Raw genomic sequence first — 27,426 nt, 5'->3', positions numbered from 1 at the left:
GAAACTCCAGTCATTAATCCTTTCTCTGTCTCTCTCATGTCTCACCTCGGGCTCTTCGCCACATCGATCACACATTTTGAAAACATGTTTCATTACATTGTGTGTCACACATCTTCACACATGAATTGGATTGATACCAGCAGCAGTGACTATAACAGATTCTAAGACAGAATAATTGCATGTGAGTGGATATTATTCATAGATTTATTTGAACTAAATGAGGTCTGCTCTGACCCACCACAGTTCACCCCAAAGTTAAAGTTTACTCACCCTCTTGTCATGACTTTCTTCCTTCCGCAGAACACAAAAGAAGTTATTTATTAACAAAGTTGGTTACCGAACAGCACTGGACACAAAACAAATGCAAGTGAATGGGGTCCATTTAACAACATTGTTAACAATCTCAGCTTTTGTGTTCTGCGGAAGAAAGAAAGTCATACAGGTTTAAAATGACTAGTGGTGAGTCAATGATGACAGAATTTGTATTTTATTTATCACTAAGTGTCAAAAGCAGTTTTGATTGTGGAGCTTGCTTTGACTTTAGTGAATAATACTTTTTTGTTTGAGTATTTTTAGTGTAAAAAAACTAACTGTATCAGCAATAACACGTGTTTGAATCACTGCTAATAAATATAATGTAAAATACAAGACTGTTTAAATAAAGGGCAAGTTACATGATGTACATGCAAATAAATGCATGATGTAATATGGGAGCAGCTACAGTGTGTTTTTCCAGTCCGGTCTCTAGATGGCAGTAGAGGCTCAATGCTTAAAACTACACACGCACACGCACACGCACACGCACACGCACACGCACACGCACACGCACACGCACACGCACACGCACACACACACACACACACACAAACTGATAGCACACAGAACATACATAGACATACACAAAACCAGATGTACAGTGTTCATGTGGGTGTCAGCTATAATCTACACCTTTTAGATTGTTTACATTTATTACAATAAACTGTCAAATATTATGTAAATATTGCCGTGTTTTTCGACTACTGTATGGGTCAATACACAAAGTATACCATTATTTAAAGCTCGATAGCATTAACAGGGAATGACTTACAAAACCAACTGTACAGTGTTCATGTGAGTCTCGGCTATAATGCACACCAATGCAATCCCCTGTATTGCGTTTGCCCATGATAATATGTAATTTTTGTGTCTTCACATTAAGAGAACTATGGATGTGTTTTCGTATGCTTAGCTTTCTTGAGTAAACTATATTTATCATGTTTTATTTTTGGTTTATCACTCCTTTGGTTAGTAAAAACACATCGCATTTGCATGTTCAAGTTTTTTTTGGCAGCTAGAGTGTTCGAGAGCCACTTTAGGTAAAGAATTATTTACATGTGAATCAAAATGTGAATTTAATTTTACACTTAATTGTTCTAATTGTCAGTTCAATGTATTTTTGTCTTTCAGTTTTTATTTATTTAAATTGATTTATTATTTATTATAGTTTACTGTTATGACTATGACAAAGGCCCCCAACAAGGGTTTGCTTAGGGCCCCAGGACATCTAGGATCGGCACTGAGCAGCACATTTACAAATTCTTCAAAACAAGGCTTGATCTGGTTTAGTTGAGTCATATTGTCCATGCATGTACATATAGAGTAAACAAATCTGGTAAAAATGTTTTTGCATTAAAATGTCTTTTTTTGTTTCTAGGTGAAAATTATATATTAAGTTCAAGAATCTCAGTGTGCACTCAGATTGTTGGACCACACTGTATTTTTGCAAACACACATTGCCAAAACACAATGAAAATTTTCTGTGTCCATATACCTATATGAGGTAAAGTTGTCGTAGGAGCCCACAGTGTAATGTCTGAACAGCCTCTTGGTTCGATCCTCTCTCGTCTCTGAAAGAGAGACACAGCAAATATTAACAAACATCATACACTCCACAGCTGTTATCATTTTGTATGTGTAAAATAAAAGACAAGCAGCACTCACAATACACCTCAAAATGATTTCAAAATGTTAAGCTCATGAGAAAATGGTCTAGCCAGAAAGAAACGTTTTGCTCATAGACAACTATGCATAAATAAAGTGAACATATGCACTGGTGTGTGTGTGTGTTCATGTGCACTTGTGTGGATAGTTGATTGCAAGCATTCTCACCATCTGTGTCCAAAGCGAGAATAATGCAATCATTTATCATTCTCATAGAATGAAGAGAGAGAGAGAGAGAGAGGGAGAGAGAGAGAGATTTCTGAAGGCTATGTACCATGACCATTTGTCAAATAGCAAACTACAAGAACACTGTAATGGAATCGATACCGATCTGTTCAGGAATGTGCTTCTGAGATGTTGATACAGGTGTTCATATCATGTGAAAGACATACAGGCTGAATCAGGATATAAAGTTCCTACGAAGCAGCTGAATCAATGCCTCTCCAGATGGCTTGATAAGCATTAATTCCAATATAACAGCCAAACAAACATAATACTGCACACACACGTTTACTTGGCTATTTAGATGGAGACAGACCATAGACATTTTCAGCAATATGAACTTGTCCCCCAAACGAGCACATTGTCATTGATTTAGCTTAATTCTAGACAGCTTGAGACCATGTACTGTGTGTTCAACTATAATATAATATAATAGAACAGAATAGGTGGTCACCAAAACAGTTGCAGAGTTTTAGTTAAAACCTTAATAATTCTGTGATCATTTAAGAAACCGTAGAAAAGACATTATATGTGCACGCTGCACTTTAACATAAAATGAAAATAAATGGTGATCGTGGTGTTAGGCAAGATTGTCAGGACAAGATGCAAACGAAACAATTTCAGCCACGTGAGACTCAAATCTTGTCCACACAATCTTGGTTTATCTTCAGAAAAGGTGGATTATAGTCAAACAGACATATTAGTTATGTAATTATTGTGATTTTGTCTTTTTCTGAAGGAGAACATCTCAGGCATTCCAACCTGATCTCACAGGAATTTGTAACTATTTTACAAGGTGGCTTATACGTATGAATTATTTCAATGAATGAATGAATTCATACGTTGTGAATCATAAAAATGGTACGATTACTAGAAAAAAAATGTACCAATGAGATGTTTTGGCCATGAGATTCTAGGTGTTCGTGTCATCCAGCTGAACATTCATAATACAGGTTAGGACACATTAGTGAGTTTTTATGCAAACTAACCATTTCAGAGAAACTAAGATACAGAGAAATAAACTATTTCATTCATGTTACAAATTCATCCAATAGAATCAATCCACCACCCCAGAAACCACCAATCAACAGACCCGTTAATGGCAAATCTCACATTTCAGATTCAAAAACGTCAGCCGGTGAAATGCCAATACCAGCTGATTGACAGCCTACAAAGGCCTTTAGTTCCTCAAAGCTTACTCGTGCCTTTCTGTTGATGTGATCAATGATTGAAGCTTGTCACAACCACTCAACCAATCACACGCAGCCTCCGGCTAAACAGTTTACCGTTCTAAACACTTCTTTATAAATCACAAGCATGGCCTCAGTGCCGGCAAGGGATTATGGTAAGAGTCCATATGCCACAGATGGGAATGTGGTCGACCCAGACTCAAAAACAGATTTCAAAAATGAAAACAGACTTAAAGAAATCAAATACGCAAAAACTCGTATCGTGTCTTTGAATCACTATGAGGGTTCATGAGCATCACTTATCTGTCTGACATAAGCTATGTGCCGTCAAGAGAAAAATAAAAATGTCGTCTCTGTTTTATCTAAATAAAATATAGACGAACAGAGTTGAAATAGCCTGAGAACAGAGAGTCTTTTCACCGAAGTCAACTTTCATGTTTCACGTTTCTGAGAAGTGCTTGTTTTTGACACAACTGTGATGTTTTGCATTTGTGCATTTGTGGAACAAGTGATGTAGTCGTATGTTGGCTATTAGTCGTATCTCTGCCTTTCTGTAGGGCTGGAGAGATGGTTGGACCTGGGCGTGTGACGTGTCGTATGCCATATGACGGCGAATCAGTTTTCCTCATGTTAGTGAGTGACAGACACATTGAGTTCTGATTCAACTCGCCTTACTGCTCACTGCAATGGGTCAGACGTGTGTGTGTGCGCGCGGGTATTCTGTCCTGCTCACGTCTCCGCAATTTAGTCACAATGTCTGCTTTCAGAGTTTCCTTTCTGCCAGCGGGCTCCTCTATTCTCCATCTAACAGAAGCTCACGAGGTTTAGAAAGCCATGATGAGAAAGCAGAAAAGAATAGAACAGAACAGTCCACGCAGACCCAAACCAAACAATTCATTCCTAATATTGAATTACAATAGACTTTCATTTCTCAACGGTGCCATATGAAACACCACGCAGCTCTATGAGCACACACATTGTACACAGAATGTGGAGTTTATAGTTCACATCAATGGGGTAGTAGTTCGCTTATTCCACGCTTGATCAGACTCTTCGAAAAAAACTGATGTGATTTCAGCATTATTTCTTTCTCATACACTCTCTCCATTCTCAACACTTTTCTCAACACATCTCAGCGATTTCTGTTCCCTCACGCCCCCTGGCTGCCCTGTGCGAAGACGACCCACTTTTTGTGGCGAGATGAAAGAGCGGCTCATATTTTCGCTTAGGGTCGGCACATTTGTTTTTCATTCAGAGCGACATTCAGAAAATGAGGATTATGAACGATGAGACCTCAGAGAGATGACGCTAGGAAGAATGTAATCTCCTCTTTCAACACAAACAACAAGGGAGACGAGAAGTAAGAAGCTTTTCAGAATAACTTTTTTGTTCATTACCTTACAGTATGTTCATTACAGGGACAAGCTTGGGGTTTAGTGTCTTGCTCAAGGGGAAAATGGTGATAGCTGGTGGATCAACTCTTGAGATCAGATCATTGAACACCACACAACACCGTCTTCACATTAACAAAGTATTTAACAAATACATTTAACTCCATGTGACCCCAATTCAACATTATTCAAGGATTAGAGGCTTCACTACTATTTACAACAGTTGATAGAAAAATGTGTAGAATAATACAATAATCATAACACAATCATCAAACCAGTAAAATACAAATACAAAACAATCTTTTAGAGAATATTTAAGATTATTTAATGCATATGAGAGCTGTTAGGACTCAAAGCTTCGAGCTTTTTACACAATACTGCAGGAGCCTCTTGACTCTCTTGATGGAGTTCTCATGAGACTGTAGCGGCAGAAAATGTGTATTGTGTAATGCCTAATCATAATCATACGGGTATATAAACAGACAATTAGTATCTCATCTTTAACGCCCCACTGGCTATTCCAGTTTCCCTCGTGATTTTCAGCATGATTTAAGTCTCATGCCTGAACCATTTCACTGCAGACAGCACATCAAGCCTGTTTCTTTCTTATTTAATGTAAACCTGCTTTTTCAAACGGAAGATAATATAAGACCATATTCCAATGCCAATAACCATAACCAATACCAGACCAGAAGCACTTCATTTTTTAACACAACACAAATGTCAGAACAAAATACAATCAACAGAACATTTGGAACAGAATCGAAATCTTAAATCTCAAAGAGTTCATTTGAATTTAATCTTAAAAATGTAAAATTTCGAATAAATGAACGAAAAACTGTAAGACCAGTATTGGTTATGTCTTGTAAAATGGACTTTTTAAATGTACAAAAAGTTTCATCAGTAGTTCAAAGGTGGAGCAACAATATTAAATAATATTATCATAACGTTTTACGATCAATATAGGATGATGTTGTAACACTGGGACTTCAATTTGTACCCACATGACTTTTTGTAATTTAATGTAAACAAAAAATGTTGAAGCTGCGACCATTTTTTCGTTCTTTAGTTGGTTAAGAAAGAAAAATCTGTTATTATGTTATAATATCCATAACTTACCCCAGTTCACAACGGTAACTTACATTTAATAGTGTCAGGTCAGATTTCAAATGTCAGTTTGACCTCAACACACGTAAAGAAAAGTACACCAAGTAACCATAAATTTCATGTTTTAAACCCAGACGATGATAGGGAGGCAAAACTTACAGATTGCAGCTTTTAAGTTAAACACTTGCAAATACAAATGCATATCGCCTATAAACATCTGTGTGTGCGTATATATTATAGGATTTATGTGTGTAATAAAGTGCTTTGAGAGCGTGTAACATTGCCAAAACCAGGAGTGCTATCTCATCAAATGTATCGTCATGGTAACTTTGCTTAGCTTCACGAGCCCTCAGAATGAGATTCAACCTCCCCAAAACAAATTATGGCAGATCATAGCTCTTTATTAGATTCCACACTCTCACCTTCTCCTGTTCGACAGACGTGCCAGAACCCTTCGTCATTCAGTTCAACTAAAGTTATGATCTTAGACATGCATTCATTTGTGGTGCATACTAAGCCATCACTTAGCACTATAAACAGGACATGAATGATCTCCCTTGTTAATGAAAGACATGCAATTACTTTTAAAACTGGGTAAGAATTGGTAAAGAGGAAATTAAAGAAGGAATCTGAGCCACATATAGACATATCGTATAAACTATCTAAAACATCCTATTTTGAAAATGTAAAAATGTAGATGGTTTTGTTATCAAAAGCTGCCTTTAATAAGGATGAAACGAGGTTAAACGCACAGACATATGCACACGTAGTCACACTATCTTGCATTTACCATGGTAACTATCTCTTAGAGGTAGCCAAAAAAGCCACGGTTTAATGAGATCTCCAACCCGCAAGAAAGAAATTAATAATATGAAAGCTCATTTAATGGAATATGTTCGAGCTTATATCTCACTGGCTGCACAAATATCATTGTTTCTGTCTTTCTAACGACGTTCCCAACTTTTATACGTGCTAAACAGGTACACTTAAGGAAAAACAGAATCTGTGTGTCTGTGTAAGGCGTCTTCAAAAGACATTCATGGGATAATCAACATCACAAAAATTCTTGTAAATAATACAAAATAAGAATTTAAAGGGGTACATACAACTAAGGTTTCTTTAATGTGTTTGGATAACAAATTTACATCTTTCTAGATATGCCAGGCTCTAGAATATCTTATAAATCATGGGTGGGGGGATAAAGATTCACTGTCAAAATCTACAGGTATATATAAAAAACAACAACAATGCATGATACATTCCTCATTTAAACAGCTTAACAAATGTATGTGTGTGATCTATGTATGTGTATGTATGATCTATGTGGAAAACACTGAATACAGAGAAAAGTTACTGACATGCTAATAAATCCCAATGACACAGCAAACACACCGTCAACATAACACCTAACATACGGACACATACTGTCTGTGTGCCATACGATTAAGATGCTTTCTTACTTCCTTCCTCATTGTCTCTTTCCAAAATGTTGAGTGGTCAGACTTCCATGATTCTTTGGGGTCACACAAATATAATTTTGAAGAGGACAACGATATCCATGGAAACCATAATCAAAGTTGCACCACATGTCCCGTTTGTCACAATAAAAAATATATGTAGTACAAGCTTTTTTCTCAACATTGCTCCCTCTTCAGCGAAATATTGCTTTTCTCTGCCTATCTTTCACGCTGACAACAAACGTTCACAGACATAATCCAGATGAATGTTCGCTAATCTGATACTCCATAGATATCGGTGAAGCATATACTCGGTGCTAGTCACCAAACCTTCAATAAAGAGTGTAATATGAGAAAAATGTACAGTGGTACAGAAATAACCACTGATATTGTAACTTTGTAAGAGTTTGTTTCCAAAATGAGATGAAATCATGTTATTATGACTTAAATCAAAACATATCAACTGCAGGTTTGATTGATATGAATTGGAATGCACAATAAATGTTGAAAATCTCGTTTTATAGAAATAAATTCTTCATATACACCCTGATATCGAATGATAATCACATTCCTGCTGTATAGTATCAAATACCACTGAAAAAGTTTCATGGTAATATAATTACATCAATACAGCATTACAGTATATTGTTAACTGTAAATGTGAATATTCATAAGATTGAATCTTCAATCATTAACACACAAAATCCAATTATAATCCTTGATTTAATCGGAATGGTTATGTTTGTGTATAAAAGAGAGACTCTCTTAAGAGGATCAAATTAGATATTAACAAATGAAAGGATTGAAAGAACATATCAGGATTATCCACTTTGAAGACAAAACACACATTAAAAAACCTTAAAAATAGGAATGGTGTTTGCATGTTTAGTTATCTGTCTGCGTTTCTCTCTGAGAAATGATTTGCATATAAAGATAAATTGTGCTATTTCTCCATGACTAATGGTGCCAAACAAAACATTATTTCTCTGCGAGTCCTGAATAGACGCACTGTAATAACTTTGACTCAACCAAAGGCTTGTCTATTCAATGAAAGGACGGATGGAGTGTTAAAAACTTTTTACATTTCTGCCACTATTTGGGTGAAAAGTGCACGCATTACCATTAAAGGTATAAAATTAGTTATAGTTTGTTTCAGTGGGGTGCTGTGTGGGGATAAATACAGCGGTGAGAGGCAGAAAGTAAGAGAGAGAAATTATCTTGAGAGTCTGCTAAAACAACATCAAACAAGAGAGAGCAAAAAACAGAGGGAGTTTCTGCACCCAATCCCATAAATGAGACTAAAAATAGCAACCAAACTATTTGGGTGATTCACAGAAGAATGACTCATCGACTGAGGCTGGGGCGGAGAGAGAGAGAGAGAGAGTTTGCAGGTCTGCGAGGGTCTGTAGGTATTTACTGATTCCAGACATGTCCATAGATTCCCGCTTCACACTGCAGCACACCGCTGATGGAAATTCCGCCGTGTTTGTGCGTGTGTATAAATGCAATCTACCCTAGCTGAACTGCATACTAAACAGTGTGCGGGTATTCCGTACGGTAAAAGCTACATGGACAGTAACAGAGGTGCACAGAGCGAACAAAGATGAGCTTGAAGTCCTTTCAAACTAAAATATCTTCTTAGATCTAGACAGTAAAGTAAAGGTTAGGTCAAGTTTACACTTACAAATAAATATCTGTTGTATTGTATTTGAGCCATTTCGACACAAGATGAATGATACACTCTTTGACAAAAAAGGTGCTTCGAACTGTTATTCGATGTCATCTTAAAAGAACCTTTGGCTCTTCCATGGCATCCCTGTGAAGAACCTTTAAAGCACCTTTATTTTTAAGAGTGTAAATGTTAAATCAAATATTAAATCTTTAAGATAACATCTACTCTATTCTATTCTATGCTACAGGAAAAGAAACACTTAAGGCTAAGAGGTCAACACTTAAGAGAAAGACAGCAAGAGAGACACAGACAGAGAGATAACATAGGGCAAGAGGGAGCATGAGAGAGAGAGAGAGAGAGAGAGAGAGAGAGAGAGAGAGAATGAGAGAGAGAGCTCGAAAGAATGAGAGTGATGTTACTAGAAGTCACGACACAGCAGCGTGCTCTGAAAGCCATCTGAAGGAACATAAGTTAGGCTTCACAATTTGACATGCGTGAATGAAGTCGGTTTATTAATCGATGTTAATGCACACACCCGCACACACGCTCCATACTTATAACGGCAGACATCTTTGAGCATGTGCGTAAACACACACACATGCATATGCATGAACGTGCATTTGTGTGCATACACAATCACACACACACTCAGAGCACATAAAGGGATTTGTTTGGCTAAGTTAATTGTACACAGGCCTGTCTTCCTCGCTTCACTGGGGCGAAACATATTGCCTCCACTCTCAAAGAGCTTTCATCTGTTATTGCTGGATAAACGCTAACGCACAAAGACGCACACTGACACACACACTCTCTCATTTTCACTCGCGTGGCTCTTGAAAGAGATGGACAGATGACAGGTTTATCTCCACACATTGTTTAATTGACCGATAGCTGTTGACTAGTGTGGGTCCGGACAATGACGCATTCTGTAGCATCACACACACAAACACACACATTCTCGCAATCTCTCATATACAGAACATTATGCAATCCTATTACAGACCTCCTGGTGGAAACCGCTTTAGAGCAGAGATATCAGAGATAAGAGTGTGCTGATGCAGTACACGCACGCACGCACGCACACACACACACACACACACACACACACACACACACATGGAATCTGTCATACAGTGAATAAACCTTTTAGCTTTACACTAGTCTACAGTTTCTGTGTCTTTTCCTGGCGAGTGGGAGCTGTCCACTGAACCAAGTGCTGAAATCTGGGAGCTGTCCAACTCATCTGGTGCTGAACCCAGAGCATACTATGAATACTATACCTACAATTAATTTCATAACTCGAAACTTAAAGTTAAAATGATTTCAAATTCGATTGCTGTAAGCATTGCACACAAACAAGTGAACAATTAGAAACAATTTCGACTAAAAATTAAATAAAATGAGTAAATTGTGGGAAAGTCTGTCTAAAATTGTGCTGCTTTGCTCTGTTAATGTTAGTCAAGAATGGCTCATGTTTGTTTTTAACATTTTCAACAGGTTCTCTGATCAACAGATTGTTTTGTGTCACAATGTAATGCAGGATGGGGCAGGCATATCCTATAGTGGAGCGGACAGCAAATCTGCATGTATCAATCTAGCAGAGGGGATTAAACAAAGGGTTTTTATCTGGAAAATAATTAAAAACAAACACGACAAGAATTTTTTTTGACAAACAACCCCAAAATGTGGTAACATAAAAAAAGTGTTAAAATTAAATTAAATGTTATTTTTAAATAAAATTCTACTGGCTATAAAACGTATTTCTGCTGATGGGGAAACACCCTTGTGCTCATTCAGGAAATCACATCTATAGCGCTTACAAGTGCTTTCTTGGCATCATTGGATCTGTAATTTCTAGAAAGCTCTCAAGGGATAGAGACTATACATCACTCTGAGCTCCCCTTTAACCTCTTCCTTCTTTTTCTGTATGTGTGTGTGTGTGTGTTTGAATTATTGGACACATGCCATGCTCGTCTTTAAAAAAAGTATGGTGGGAATTTTTCATGTCACTTTCTCACACTACCACATTGCATTTAAATGGAATGGTTAGCGGACACACCAGCCTGTCTTATCATATGCCAAACGTTGTTAAACGCAGGATATAGACAGACATATAGATGTCAAACTGATGTGATGGGTGTATGTGTCACGGCTTACCAAGTCGAGGATCATACTGTCTCATCTGGACCTCCTCCACACAATCTGCAGGAAACCAGCCGGTTCTCCCTTTTACCGTTCCCTCCCAGAAGCCCCCTTCTCCTATGCTTAAAACTGAGAGGGAGAGAGAGGGAGACAGAGAGAGAAATGATTATCACATATACACAATAATTCACTTGATTATTGATCAAATGTATTGGACTCAAATGAGCCTTACTGAGCCAAACTGAAGTCAAATTTATGAATATAACTTCATAATCTAGTCTAGAAGTGTTCTAAACTTGGTTCTAGAGAAAGAAGTTACAGTTAGATTTATAAAAAACATTAGCCTGATCTTTGGTATGCGGACCCTTAGTGTGTGTGAGATTTCCGATTTCTGCAGAATACACTTGACGGTCTTTTTCCTTTCAGAAAAAAGCTTGAAGATGGAGAGCAGACCTGGAATGTTCTGTGACGTGAATGAATTTAGTCACTACTTAGTACAGGACATTCTGCTCCACAGGAAACTAGTTTATTCTCAATACAGTACACAAACAACTCAAACACTATGCATTAAACCTGATGACCGCAACACACAATTGCACACACTAAAAAACATATACGTCACATGAATCATATTCTTCAGCATTGTAGTTGCTAGGATACCGCAGTTTAAAAGCATTGTGTGTTTCGAGTGTGTGTGTTTATGCAAGGTGTGCGAAAGGTACATTTTTATTTAGTTGTTCTCTGTAATTGAAATCAATAAGAAGCTGTGAGTGCACGCGCAGTGTTGATCAGGAATGAGACAAACACAGGGTCTCATTCATGAGCAGGCAGGTATTCAACTGAAGAAGAAACGCTTTAAAGGTAAGTGCCGATTTCCCATGTGCACCGAGTACATATGCTAAACACACCGAGTGGTTTGCCTCTCGATGGACTACTTGTTTCTCGCGCTCTTGTAATGTAATCCACAGTGAAAGTGCAGCCTTTCCATGTACAAGGGCAACTGATGATGTATACAAGAGTCCTAACCCCCAATCGACCCATTCTTCCGTCTTACACACACGCACGCACGCACGCACGCACACACACACACACACACACACACACAAACACGCACACACATGCTCACACATGCACACCTCTCACATACAGAGAATGGCTCAAAACTGAATAATCTAAACCATAACCACTTACAGTCCATTATCAATCAGATTTTTAATTCTTGCAGGAAAAATTTGATTTTAAGTGTTGAACTTGCTAGCAGCATAACCATTATAATATTATCACCTCAGTGCTAGGTGAGGCACATTCAGACACATACAAGTGGATGTCATTGCTGCCTATTTCATAATTAAGCATTTGTGCAAATGGACTTGAAGGCTTATAAATTCAGGCAGAAAAGAGATGCACATCTCATTGTTAAAGCTTTTCATTTGAATGTTGTGAAAATCTGAAAGAAATCTCAATCTGTTACACACATGCACTGATTGTATGAAGAAGCTGCCAGCTAGCCACAACCAAAACCTGCATCACTGTTAAAGTTGGACTGGGTTTATATTTTGGGTTGCATTCATATCTTACAATATTCAAAGGTCAAGTATGAAATTTAGCGGCAGCTAGCCGTAAGGTTGCGATTTGCAACCAACAGCTCATTCCACCTCTCCCTTTCGAAGTACAACGGTAGCTGGCACAGGATTAGGATGACGTCACGTTTTTGCTTATTTGCTGAAGAAGATAATGTTTTCACAAAACGCGCTCTGTAGAGCAGTTTGTCCGTTCAGGGCTACCATATAAACAACATGATGAATTCCATTTAAGGGGACACGCAGTGTATGTAGAAATAGCTCATAACAAGGTAATAAAAACGTACTGCTTCATTATGTAAGGTCTTTATACACCCTTGAAGACATAGTTAAGTATATTATATTGCATTTCTGTCAATAGAGCCTCCAAAAACGTACCCACAGCACCTTTAAATCTAGTAAAGACACCGAAAAACCTACAGTGGTCATGGCACAATATCTGGCACTATCTTGACAGAAAATTACTAACTTTACCATCAAAAACAATAACACACTTCAGCTGTAAAGATGACGTCTCAAAAGCTTCCTAAAATAGTAGCTACATTACAAATGTCCAAGAGGTAGAAAATCCAACTAAATATAAAAAATACAACTAAATTGCCACTGATTTTGAAAGTGGCAGAAACAACAGCGACTACAAAGAACAGGAACATTATAGCTAACCACCTCCTTTAGTCATTCAGTCCTGCACTTGTTATACATCACCCATCACAACAGACAAGCACAAGTGTGTCTGCAAAGCATCCGGAGTGGACCCGACGGCCCTCTCCAACACCACCGCCTGCCCGGACTCACTCGGCATATTGGAAACAGGCCTTCGCTCATGCTGGCAAACGGCACCATGGGAAAACAGTTCGCCAAGCTCTCATCGTCAGTCCCTGACCATCAACCGGAGGCAGACCGGCACGTCGAGCAGAAGGGCCAATGTTAGCGAAAAGAAGGGACACACAGAAGCATGTGTGTTTCGTCTAGGATGATGAAGAAAACCCCCATAACACTTCTTTTTAATCGGCTTCAAAGCTTCTTTCAGTCAGGATGAAAGTGAGAACTGCTTATTCACCCGGCTGTGACTTCTCAACTCTACACAATACAAGCTAACAAAAAAAAGACAGTGTCATGTGCATGATGTCCCGCATAAATTGGATGTGAAAAAATATGGTGAAGAGAGACTTCTTGTTAGGAGTGAGCAGACTGGAGCTATTGTTCTACACACACAGAATTGTGGGAGAGAATCGTTTGTATTAAGAGCTCGTTCACAGGTAAATGATACAACCGGGCCAAGTCACATATGAATGAGACAAACGCTCAAACAAAGACGTTACTGAATTACATCTCACATGAAAAAGAAAGAAAAGGAGCTTTAAAGCTTGTTTTTTTTTAAACTTGCAATTTTTCGCAAATGTTTACATATTTACAGTCTTTGAACTGTAAAAAAAGCAATTAAAAGTAGTTTAACCATCATAAATTAAGAAGCGTAGCTTTGTTTGATTCTTGACAAATTTCTCACTAAAACAGGAAGTTAAAGCGGAACATATTGAGTGGCTCCTCCCCCTTTTTGGATAGCCAATAACAATTGGTTTACTTCACAGACTGGAATGTAATGAGATGCTAAAGAGCAAAATGACATCATAAAAATCTTCGATCCAGATTGGCGGAAATGAGAATACGTTTTGAATGGTCTGAAGGTGGATTTTGGAGCACAATATATGATAGATTCCCTTATGATGCTAACATGCTCAATCTAAAAGTCAAAAACTTCATAAAATAAAAACTTTAAAGGTGCACGTGTACACTTTACAATTTAAATACATTAGTAGCATACAGTCATCAGATAGAAGTTTGTTTTGCAATTTATCGATTGAATTATGATTTCTTGGGCCAACAATGTTTTTCAGAAGTGAGCATTTCCACTACACCGTGGCTGTAGTGTGTGCATGTGTGTGCGTTTGTGTGCATGCAGTGACACTCCATCACTATGAAGAACAAGTCAAGCCCTCTTAAACACAGCCAGTGAAGTGATCAGAGGTGTCTGCTGCTGCATTAAGTGTGTGTGTGTGTGTGTGTGTGTGTGTGTGCGTACTACAGCAACTGTGCATGTTCTGCTCCGTTACCCATCTTATTAACTTGATATGTAATAAAGTTTAATCCGAACCGCCGGTTGACTTGAGATGCACGTCAATCACACGCAAATCAACTGGATTGAATTCTGGGCTCCCTCTCTTTCTCTATAAATAGAACGACTTTACATTTTCAGCACAGTTAACTGTGCTTAGCCTTTCCTTCTGGGATGGAAACAGTATGTATCAAATCTAATCATTGGTCTTTGATGAATCCTGCTGCTGAAAAACTTTCATTTAAGCCACCAAACGCTAAATGGCAAATGTTAAATTGCAAAAAAAAGGTTTCAGGCGTCACAAAAATTTAAAAAACAATATCTGCTTTGTCCTGAAATGTTATGTAGCTTGACGGGTATAAGCAAGGGCACTCGGGCACACACACGTACATTACGGTGTCCATGCTACAGGGTCCAACGTAAAATTAATAAATAACATACACATTCTTACTCGTGTTGAAATTATATTAATGTGCATTGTAATGTACAGATTTTTTTCTCCCAAACCAATCAAACTGTGTCTGAAATCATTTGTTTAGCAATAACCGAAAGAAACCATAAAATATGCAAATAGTGGGGCGGCAGAATTAAGCGTTTCCGCATTTTGATGTCGTCTGACACAGTTTCACATAATTGGTTCAAATTGACACTGAAAGAAAAAGAGAAAATGCCAAACCCAGACAAGCCGACAGAACGTAAATAAGTACCGGAAAAAGTGTAACACGGTCATGAATTATTGTAATTACAGGCATGGAGAAAAAGAGGTGGGCTGAAACATCTCTACACTCCTAACAAGAAGCTGCCTGCTGTGTAAATGTGCAACATGAAAATGCAGAATCAAATATCCACAATGGGTAAACGCAAAGTGTAGCAATAAAAGGTGTGAAGACAAAACAAAGGTCAGTAAGAATGTAAAATGCAGGAAAAAGTTAACAAAGGTGAAAAGCAGCGAGCACAGCATCTGGTGTCATGCAGTCCCCCAAGTCCCATTACCGGTGTGTGTGTGCTTGACTGTGCTTTGACCTGCGTTTCAAGCGTTTATCAAAAAGCCATTTCCTAACGGAAACACTTACCGAAAGCAATAAGCTGAAAACAGGAGCCTGTAAAAACCTCTGAGCTGAGATTTCAAAATCAAAGGAATGTCTTATAGAGGCATTTCTGTTATTGATCAGAATCCTCATTATCCTCACCAACTTCACCAGCATGATGTTCTCTGAAAGCTGGACTTTTGAATAAAGCAAAACTACCTCATAAATACAAGCACAGACGCAAAATGAGCCGCTGTGTTCTGCAGTTAATGTCACAGCGTCTGATCGGCACTCAAACGGCCGGCACTCATCACCTGCTGAGAGAACCTGAGAATGATCTGAGGCGTCTGAGAGCGGAAGCCTTGAGGCTGACTGTCCGATAATCAAAGTAAAAACACCTGAAGAGAAAAGAGATTCAGGTCTCTTAATTTAATTCAAGAAACCTTTATATCAACTGTAGTAGAAGTTGGCTATTCAATGATAAATAAAAGGAGAAAAAATGAACAAAAACAGAAAAGAAAAAAAATCCACCGGTAATTTTCTGCCAGGACAATGTCTATTCATTTTATTTTAAATGTTTTGTTAACAATTAAACCGCAAAGCGGTGCAAAATTCTAAATTCAGGTTAAACCGCTGGAAAGAACAACATGGATTTCCCTCATATTAATACTGTATAGCACATTGTTGCAAATTATTTCAGTATTACTAAATTATTTAAAGGTTTTCTTTTATAAAACGACTTGAAAATGAGCTGCAACCAAAACTGCAGTTAAATAGTCAATTTTAACTATTTACGAAAAGAACATTTGGTATATTTACACCAAAACATTTTTATTTAAAAGTAAAAAAATAAGAAACCTGTATACTTACACATTTTATGATATGATAAGATGTTAGATATTTTAGATATGAGATATGAATTATATATATATATGATATGATATAGTATAGTATAATAGCTGACCAAATCTACATGTAAAATGAATAAATCTGGAAATATACGGCTAGAAAATCTTCTTTCTTATGGCATTACTCTGTCATGGCTGTTGAGCGCGGTCTTCATTTACAAATGTAAATGTGCTGAGTGAGCCCCCTTTGCTGCCCTTGCATCCTTTTGCCAATTCGTTTATGGCCATTTTCAGCATCCTTCTCAATTTTGCTTTTCCATCTCCTTAGTTTATGGATTATAACATCCAGCACTGATTGCTTTGTGCTGTTGAGAATTAGCTTCTGGCTGTTTATGATACTTGCATGTGTTACACGACCAAACCTGAGCACAAACCATCAAAACACACTTCTTTATGTAGTCTCGTTTGAAAATGAACAATAGAAATGGTTTCCACTTTTTGAAAGTCAAACACAAGCGACCTTGTTTGCTTTTTAAGGCGGGAGTTTTCCAACATTGCCCAAGGACACTTTGGAAGAAGGAAGTTGCTGAATGGCTCTCCCACTTATAATTGGGTTTATTTTGTCAATATAGGCGCTGACACTTCATTCATTTCCATGTTTTTCTTTGGAATGTAGCTAGTGGTATATTTGACTGTAATTTACAGGATCATTGATCAGTAATGTCAATAAAATCCTTCAAGAGTTTGACTGTACAGCATCAACTTTAATCTAACAGTAGTCCTATGCAGATTTCAGTCCCAAATATTGAGAACAGTGGCATATGTTATGCGCTAATTTACATATAATCATAATTAAACAGGAAGCGAGCTAGACTGTGAGAGCAGGCGAACGATCGAGAGACAGTGTGGTAGTTACAGTGGCGGGGGGCAGACTGCTGACTCCGATGATTCTGTATGTGTGTGTGATGCATTCCAACAAGCCTGCTGCTATATTCGATACCGACAACAGCCTTTCTCATTGAGCACCACCGCTGGGCTTTTACAAATCGAATGTGCTGATCCACCAGCCAACGTTCCACACAATCTGCCTGAAAATATTACAGTATGACATCAGACTGGATCCTCAAGGGAGTTATGGGTATTGTAGTTGAATGAGAAATTTAAAACAGAGTGCTGCACGAACGGACGAGGGGCGAAGTGGGGCGAGGAGGAGGGAGATCAGTTGGGTTATGTGTGATCGTTTAAAAAGAAAGGAAAAACTTTATACTAGTGCCAACAAGCATAGGTGAGAGCGGAGTCACGGCTCCTACAGAAGAGCAGTGCAGTGGTGCAGTTCTCTCATTGGTATGCCGAAACCTTAATGAAGGAATGGGAGAGAGAGAGAGAGAGAGAGAGAGAGAGAGAGAGAGAGAGAGTATATATGATGTATATGTATATGATGATTCATCAATTCTACAGTCACTATGACTGAAAGACTGATTTTCATTCCCTAAAACCCCTCTTCTTCTTCTCTCTCTCTCTCTCTCTCTCTCTCTCTTTCTTTCTTTCTTTCTTTCTTTCTTTCTTTGAGCATTCACCTTCTTCCCTCTATTCCCCTCTGAGCCCCAGGGTTGTAGCCCGAAATAGCCTGGATTGGAAGTTTTATGAATTCAACCTGGGAGTCTCGCAGCATGCTTCAACTTTGCGTCACCACGCAAATCTCTTTTCTACAAGCAGACACACACACACACACACACACACACACACACACACACACACACACACACACACACACAGGTATGCTTTCCTATACTACTGAAGACATCTCGTAGACAGGCTAACGGTATTTCCTATCGCTCCACACAACACAACATCATCACAGTACATTTAAAGCACAACATGATTTGCCATGACCTTGAGACAAGGTCCTCATTCCAAATACAAATTCCAAGTGCATTGTTTTTCTGGATGCATGACAAAACATACAAAAAGGGAAGATATCACCTGTCTATTGTAAAAAAACACAACACACCATTTAAGCATCCAGATTCACTCTGGAGCAATAACGTTAAGACGCTCTGTAAAAGTCCACAGAGAGAGAGGAGAGAGAGAGGAAAAAAGGGAGAGAGACTCTGCGAACACAAGCTGCATATCACAGAAACAGGTTTGTGGGAGCTGGAGGGAGACAATATATCACACATGGAAGGTGAGAGATAGTGTGCAAGACAAAATGAAGAGCAGCTGGGAAAGTTCCTTTGTGAAGCAGTTTCTAATGGACATGTAGGGAGACGGAGAACAGTGATGTTATCAAAACGATGTTTACAGAGCAGGTCTTCTACCTGAGGCATGAAGCCCATGAGCATCTGCAGAATACATCATATCTCCAGGCCAACCTGAAACGTATTTTATTAGAATATTAGAAATGGCCTGATTTTGTATTAATTGAACAGTTTAAAGAATCATACTGCTGAAAGAAAACAATGGAAGCCTGCACAAAAGACAATAGAAAATACGATGGATTTAAAGGTCCAGGGTGTCGTTTTTGGGAGGATCTATTAACAAAAATGCAATAACTTTGTTTTCAGAGGTCTATAAAGGCCTTACATAATGAAGCGTTATGTTTTTATTACTCTGTATACACCGCAGGTCCCCCTACATGGAATTTACCAAGATGTTATCCCTAAATTGACAAACTACAGAGCGTTTCGTAAATACTACGGCTGGGTATCGATTCTGATGTGCCAATACGATTCCGATTCACAAGCTCTCGATTCGATTTTTGATTCAGTTCAATGATTATAGATTTAATACAAATTCTATGGATTTTTTTTAAAAGATCAGTAAACTTTATTTTTGGGTACTTGGGAATATTGAAACAGAACAGCCTTGATCACAGATTTAGCTGTACAGAGAGTCTGCAATCATATGAACCGCTGCCTTTATGTGAAGGGGATGTTAATTCGACGACTCACACACATCCGCCATGTTAACTAAGCAATAAATGAACAAAATAGTTCCTGTTGTAACATTGACCTGTTGTAAAAAGAAAAGTGAAATCTAGTGGATAGTAGTAGCAATAACATTCACGTTAATGAACGTTCAGATCACACCTTTTTTCCTAGACCTAGTTAATACATAATCTCCTTCAGGCAAAGAAGCGAAAACGTGATAACATATTTGTCCTGTGTCAGCCACCGTAGTGCTTTGAAAGGGAGGGATGAGCGGTGGAGTGAGCAGTTGGTTGCAATTCATAACCTCACCGCTAGATGTCGCTAAAATTGGGAATTATACTGGTTTCTATTGAGATGATAATGTGTTCTCTACTATTATGTAAAGGATTCTATTGGTGAGTGGAACAATGCCCAAAACACACTACAAAAGTTATTTTTTAAAGCCTTAAATCGAAACAGGTCATGTTACATTACTGGAAACCATTGATGTTTTCAATTTCAATTTTGCTTTTTCAGCAGAGCATCTACAGGACATGTTATTTGATTGGTTGTCTCATTTGCTGTGCGTTTGTGTCGCTCCTACAGTAAAAGCGTTTTCGTATAGCGGAACTGAGGACATGCGTTTCTGAGGACACTGTGTTTATTTGGCTTGTATAAAAGCTGCCCTTCATCTGGCCTGCAGGCACACGGCATGCATCCAGAGAGCTAGCCTCTCCCCCACCAAACTGCTAATGAACTAACACAGCCAGGAACAAATTAACCATCTTTTTGTTTATCTCCCGATCTTCCCCCCTCCTAACTTTATCTGTCTCTCTGTGCATTTGGTGAGAGTTGTTCCACCTCTCCTCTAATTGTAGACGCCTTTCTTCGTTGATGAGTCAGGCCCGGCTTTGTTCCTGTGTGGTTCTCCGTGGTGAGGCCTATCAAAGCCTGTCTGATCTGGGTTCAGTCCACCCTTTGTTCTAATCACAGTAGGACCTGCCACCTGTGCGTGAGCTCGCTCTTTTCCAATATAAGCCATATGGACACACGCCGGGAACTCCGAGTTAACTATTCTCAGCCTCTGATACAACCACACACACAGACACGCATCGGCTAGGCTCTATGTTTACTAACCACATCTCTAAAAAGGAACTATATCTACCGGAAACTATATCAATATTTGATTTACATCATTCTCTTAGCATTACATCATCCGGCAAGTTTTTTTCATCATTATGAAATCAGCCTGTCTGCCTCGATAACATATATTGCACCAGAGAACCACAACACACATGGCCAATAATACACTCCAGCGATCACCAATCTTATTTAAGCACCGCTATTTAAACCAATTAAGCCTAGAACAACATGACGGCCATTAAACTAGCCTCTTCCTCTCCGTATCGCCTTTCTTACCCCTCAGTCACTCTCACGGCAGATAAAAGAAGATTAAAAGCACAGTTAAACTTTTCTCTGTGACAGCCAGCAGACAGGTAAAATATTCTCACAACAGAACTCTGTGCCCTGGATTCTCCTGTTAGTGATTTTGTTAACACTGCGTGACTGCTTAATAAATGTAATCATAGGGACAGATGAAGAAAGTTCACCTTGGGTGGGCGATAAGAGACAAAAGACAGACAGAATTATCTGCCAGACTGACAACTTGTCGGGAGAATTTCCGTTGCAGTAACAAGCACTGACGTGTCGTTGGGGCGAGAGTGTTCAAATTGTGTTAAAAGAGAAGGGGTCAAGAAAATAGTCTGCGCTTTACTAGTTTAACGTGGCGGCGATAACTTGAAGTTGAGTGAATAAACACTGGAATGGATTAAGGAGAGGAACTCCATCACTATCATGAATCATGGTGTTCTGGAAGAGGAAGTCTGCAGTCAGCAGCAGGCAGAGACAGAGGAAGACCCTCTCTGCCCCATCACGCACAGTCTATCGATTAGTCCCGGGCTATCAGAACATCAATCACGGGCTCTTGATCAATGACGTTTTGTTCGCTTGCACGGACTGCCCTTGAGGACAATGGGCCGTCACTCGGGAGCTCAGCATCCCAGCAACCTCGTTCCTACAGTTTCAATATCATGTCAGATACCATAAACGTGTGTTTATAAAGAACAGAATAAAGACCAAGTGTTGGAAGTGTACCGGTTCTGGAAATTTGTATTTGTCATTATTTACACACCCTTCATCTTTAGTTGAACACACGAGGAGAACTTGCGGAGAATATTGTAGCTATTCTTCTTCCTCTCAATAAAGGTAAACGTGACTGAAGCTGTCCTTCACTAACGTCCTGTCGAAATTCTCATTTGGTTTAATACAGAAGAAAGTATGAAACAATAAAGGCATATACTGTGAAGGTTTGAAACAACATAAATGGTGACATTGGTAGCTTGTTCATTTCGAGTAAACTTGACTTCAAAATGATCTAGCATCTGCAAACAAATGCTTCTGCATCGCAGCATAAATAGCTTCAATTTTCTACGTTAGCCATCTTTCACCCAGCTGGTCCCAGTGTGAGTTTAAGTGGATGCATAAAGACTGTCCCCTCGAGTTCACACAGGTGTCCCATCAGGGTAACCACAGGTGGAGTTCATCACATTATATATACATGTTGCACAAAGTTTGACACCTAGAAAGTGTTCAAATACAATGTGTATATCTATTGTTTGATCATTAAAACCTGTTTTACTGGTTTTGTTCCTTCTGTCAAACAAATACCACCTATTCTAATATTTTGTGAACTAATGCAATACCATTCTTATATATTTAAGTGTGATCTAATTGTCTAGACCTAAACCTGTATACTAGTCTTTCTTCTGTGGAACACAAGGGAGATATTTGGTGAAATGTCTGAATGGATTTGTGTCCATACACTGGAAGGTAATGGGGGCCAATGCTGTTTGGTTACCAACACTCTTCAAAATATCTTCTTTTGTGTTCTGCAGAATAAACAAAGTCTTTATTTTTGGCTAATGTATCACTTTAAAATGCACGGCGCCTTTAAGACTTTTTAAGATTTTGTTATGACCATTAAACTCCTTTTGTGCAAACAACCAGGTTGCTAAATACCATAAATTAAAAATAGTTTTCTTTGCTATAATGGGGGACTGCGAAAAAAGTCAAGCACTTTCAACTCACAGTATCTGAAGTATGTCAACATAGTACAAAGTTTTTCATGGTGAGCCCACTTCACTGAAGTCACAAGATGAATCCTCTCATGAAACGCACTGTGACAAATCCAAACTTAAAAACTGTGAGTGCATGTAAGAGAAAAAAGAGATGAACAGAGCATATGTACAACAGAAGGTTATTCTGGGTTAACTGTGTGTGTGCGTCCCTACGTTGGCAGGTGGTGTAGATGGTGGAAGGTTGAAGTTAGGGGCAAGGTAAAGATGAGTGGGAAGGAACGCAGGTGGTCAACTGTGACAGAATATTGAAAATGCAAAGAGTGGCGCATTAACCTTGGGATCAAAGATATCACACATACGAACAAGCACAAGCGGATTCAAGCTAAAGGTTGACTCATAATTAGGCACAACATGAGTACAAACACCAGCAGTCCATTTAAACTGTCTCTCACATATAAAACATCCATCCATCCATCCATTTTCTTCCGCTTATCCGGGACCGGGTCGCGGGGGCAGCAGTCTAAGCAGAGATGCCCAGACATCCCTCACCCTAGACACTTCCTCCAGCTCTTCCGGGGGGACACCGAGGCGTTCCCAGGCCAGCCGGGAGACATAGTCCCACCAGTGTGTCCTAGGTCTTCCCCGGGGGCTCCTCGCGGTCGGACGGGCCCGGAACACCTTCCGAGGAAGGCGTCCAGTAGGCATCCGTAACAGATGCCCACGCCACCTCAGCTGACCCCTCTCGATGTGGAGGAGCAGCGGCTCTACTCCGAGCTCCTCGCGGGTGACCGAGCTTCTCACCCTATCTCTAAGGGATCGCCCAGCCACCCTGCGGAGGAAGCTCATTTCAGCCGCCTGTATCCGGGATCTTGTCCTTTCGGTCATGACCCAAAGCTCATGACCATAGGTGAGAGTAGGAACGTAGATTGACCGGTAAATTGAGAGCTTCGCCTTGCGGCTCAGCTCTTTCTTCACCACGACGGACCGGTACATCGACCGCATTACTGCAGAAGCTGCACCGATCCGTCTGTCAATCTCCCGTTCCCTCCTCCCCTCACTCGTGAACAAGACCCCGAGATACTTAAACTCCTCCACTTGAGGAAGGAACTCTCCACCAACCTGAAGTGGGCAAGCCACCCTTTTCCGACTGAGGACCATGGCCTATAAAACATATCATTTCAAATGATATTCTAAGGGAACCATTATGCAGTCATTGCTCAAAACTACATTTAATTGCAAGGTTAGTTACAAAGCATAAAGTTCTCAACAGCTAATTCGGATGAAGAGAAATTTACAACAAACAGAGTTAGAAGATGTTAATTCTGGAATAAAGCACAGCACAAGGTATGTTTAGGGATCACACACTTTTACCATACTGATAAACACCCGAGCAGTGAAGTCAGCCAATCAGATTCATGCAGTCGTTTTGAGAAAGTCATAGCTATCTTACAGAGTGAACACAAATCACAAAAAAAGCATTTAACACAGGAAACAGAAAACAGCAGCCATAATTTGCCATGTTACTTATACATCAGGTTTAAACACAGCTACACTGACTCTAAACACTGTATTAGTGACTCTCAATTCAACAAACCATACTGTATAATCGTACACAATTAGGATACCAAAATAAAGAGGTCTATCAACTTTTAAAGGGGGAAGAAGATGCTTCCCATATTTTCTAGTCAAAACCCAGTCTTACCAAGCGCAGTATTGTGCCATAAATTCATCCTTGATTTGAACCTCATCCTCTTCCAGATATGAACACAGACTGGTCACGATTTTTGCCCTCATCCTCAAAAATCGTAAAGCTGTTATCGTTAAAGGAACAGTTTACCCAAAAAAGAAAAAACTTTCATCATTTACTAACCCTCGGGTTGTTTCAAACCTGTACACATTTCTTCATCCCGATGAACACAGAGAAAGATATTTGGAAGAATGTAGCACATTTTCAATTCTGGAACATCTTTCACTTCTATAGTAAGAAAGAAGTATTGTATTTGGTTTGTTGAACGCAAAACGTGATATTTTGAAGAATTTAGGAAAACAAACCGTTCTGAGGCACCTTGAAATGATAGTCAATAATGTCCCGGAACCGAAAATGACTAACATTCTTCCAAATATCTTTCTCTGTGTTGATCAGAACAAAGTAATTTATATAGGTATGAAATTACATAAGGGTGAGTCAAAGATGATATTTTGGCATAGTTCACCTGAACATCATGTACTCACCCTCTTGTCATTTCAAACCTGTTTGACTTCAATTCCGCAGAACACACAAGAAACTTTAAAGAATGTTGGTTTGGGTGAACTATCCCTTTAACTTTGCAATCTGCATTTAAAACGCTGTATACTGCATACTTCAACGCTGTACTCATCTTTATATGGATGGAAGTCAAGTTTAACGTATTTGCTCAATAACTGATTGTTTTTTATAAAAAAATACACGTCAGCTTTAACAAGCTGTTTCATGTCACTTCTTGGATATAACTGAACCTACACATTTAATAAAATACGATATTGTTAATTCATTTTATTGATTGATATATCGGGGACATTTTATGACTTTAATCTTGAGACACACCATTAAAAAAACACTGCATTATACTGTAAGCAGTACTAAATTATAAGGTGGATTTCATCGTGTGGGTGTTGAGACTTAGTATATATACACCATAAAGCAACATATGTTCCACTTCGCCACCCTAATAAAGTTTGCGAGTGACTCAGCACAAATGCACAGAATCTGTAATACACAGACATGAGTCAGCACACAGCCATCTGATGAGAGGAGCTCTTTACAGCTGTGATGTAACAATACCAAACCTAGATCAAAACCGCCGTTCATTTCCATGACATGCGGAGACACACTGTACTCTGTAAATCAACTCACAAACACTTACAGTTCGGGATGAATGTTTTGTCCATATGTAATTTGTTTTGAGTTTGACCGATGTTCACCTACAGACTAGCTCTGTATGTTTCCCTGACCTTGCATGCCATAAATTAATCTGAATCCGGGCTACTACAACGTATAAATATACCATCAACATCCGTTTTTATGCAGATATAAACTTTTGATCACATTTCAACCCAACAGATGGTGTAATCGTTTCCTGGCTGATTTCGGATGCAAAACTGGGTCATATTTTCATACGCATGCTGTATCTGAAATAACATTTTATACTTTGGCACACTGAGAGCGATTAAGCTGTGTTAAAGGAATAGTTCACCCAAAAATTAGTTTATAATTCACACCAGATGTACTGAACACGACTTTATTTCTTTAAATTAACACAAATGATAATTTTATATTCAAATGCGGTCGTGTTTTTTTCCTTACACCGGACTCGAACTGAGCACATACACCCAATATTCAGCCAATCCAAACGACTCCAAACGGCAACTGGGTTAATAAATGTCTTCTTAAAGGAACAGTTCACCCAAAAATGCCAATTCTGTCTTCAATTCCTCACCCTCGCGTTGTTCCAAATCTGTATAAATGTCTTTGTTTTGATTAACAAAGAGAAAGATATTTTGGAAGCATGCTTGGCCACCATTGACTTCCATAGTAGGAAAAGTTGCATTATAAATGTCTTTGTTCCTTCGAACACAAAAGTAGATGTTTTTGTATTAATGTCATTGTTATTTTTCTTACCATATAAAGATATTTATGCAGATTTGGAACAACTGGGGGGGTCAGTAAATAGTGAAATAATTAGCAAATAATTTATAATTTATACTTTCCCTTTAAGTGAAATCGTCACCATTTCATTTTAGTGTTCTCATCGGCTTCAATTTAGCTAGAGCCAAAATTTGTAATGGTAAATTGAAATGATTTGTAAAACCAATTTAACTTTATTTAAAAGTTAAGGCATCATAACAGGAGTGTACGGTTTATAAAATTATGGATAAATACTTCATTTGAGTTCGAATGAATATATAAAATCTGGGATAGAATGGCATTAGGGAGATTTTTTATTTTTGGGGTGATCCAGAGCATCAATGCATTGTGGGTTTTTCATGTAGGTCACTTGGTCTACACTACACAGTCCGACAGATCATACCATATGAAGAATATCATATATAACTGTGAGTTTGACTCAGACACTAATGTCACATTATTTGGCAAGGGCACATACCATAGTGAACCGCAGACACCTGTTGCTAAGAAACAGGCAGATGTGCTCTTGTTTCCTGCAGCTGTCGTCGACATAGTTCTGTACCGTTCAGATCATGAAGAGTGAGAGCATGCTCTCAGAACAGAAAGCGTCGGGTCTTCTTGCCCGCAGGCCAACGAGACAAGTGGCCGCTTACAAATGATCACTTTAAGCACAGCAACACGAACATCTCGGGAAACAAGAGAAGCTAGTGGGCACTTCAAAGACCAATTCCATTAAGAGTCTTTCAAAGGTAATAGGGCTCCGTCGGGGGAAACCGGCCACATGCTAATGCTGCCTCAAAACTGGAGGAAAACACAATTAAAGTTAATTGATTTCTTTAAGTTCAAAAGAATTATGGTTTTACTTTCGGCCAATAGGAAATCTTTAATGAGGTGGATAAACATTCCAGGAAGGTTAAAGGATCTAATCAAACACGGGCGTAAAAGAACTGTCAAAACTCTTTTAGCCTTATTACTCTTCATGAAAA

General features: G+C 38.8%; 1 protein-coding gene across 1 annotated transcript in view; it reads right to left on the bottom strand.

Moving 5' to 3' along the window:
- Positions 1-27,426, bottom strand: part of shank3a (SH3 and multiple ankyrin repeat domains 3a) — a 170,279-nt gene that overhangs the window by 24,820 nt on the left and 118,033 nt on the right. Inside the window, exons 13-14 of the mRNA XM_079466447.1 lie at positions 11,177-11,290; positions 1,811-1,886 (exon numbers count right to left, since the gene is read on the bottom strand). Of these exons, the coding sequence (XP_079322573.1) occupies positions 1,811-1,886; positions 11,177-11,290 (190 nt within the window). The remainder of the gene's footprint in view (positions 1-1,810; positions 1,887-11,176; positions 11,291-27,426) is intronic.

The sequence above is a fragment of the Barbatula barbatula genome (assembly GCF_947034865.1).
Source record: "Barbatula barbatula genome assembly, chromosome: 10".
Lineage (NCBI taxonomy): Eukaryota > Metazoa > Chordata > Actinopteri > Cypriniformes > Nemacheilidae > Barbatula > Barbatula barbatula.
This window is presented reverse-complemented; position numbering and strand designations above follow the sequence as displayed.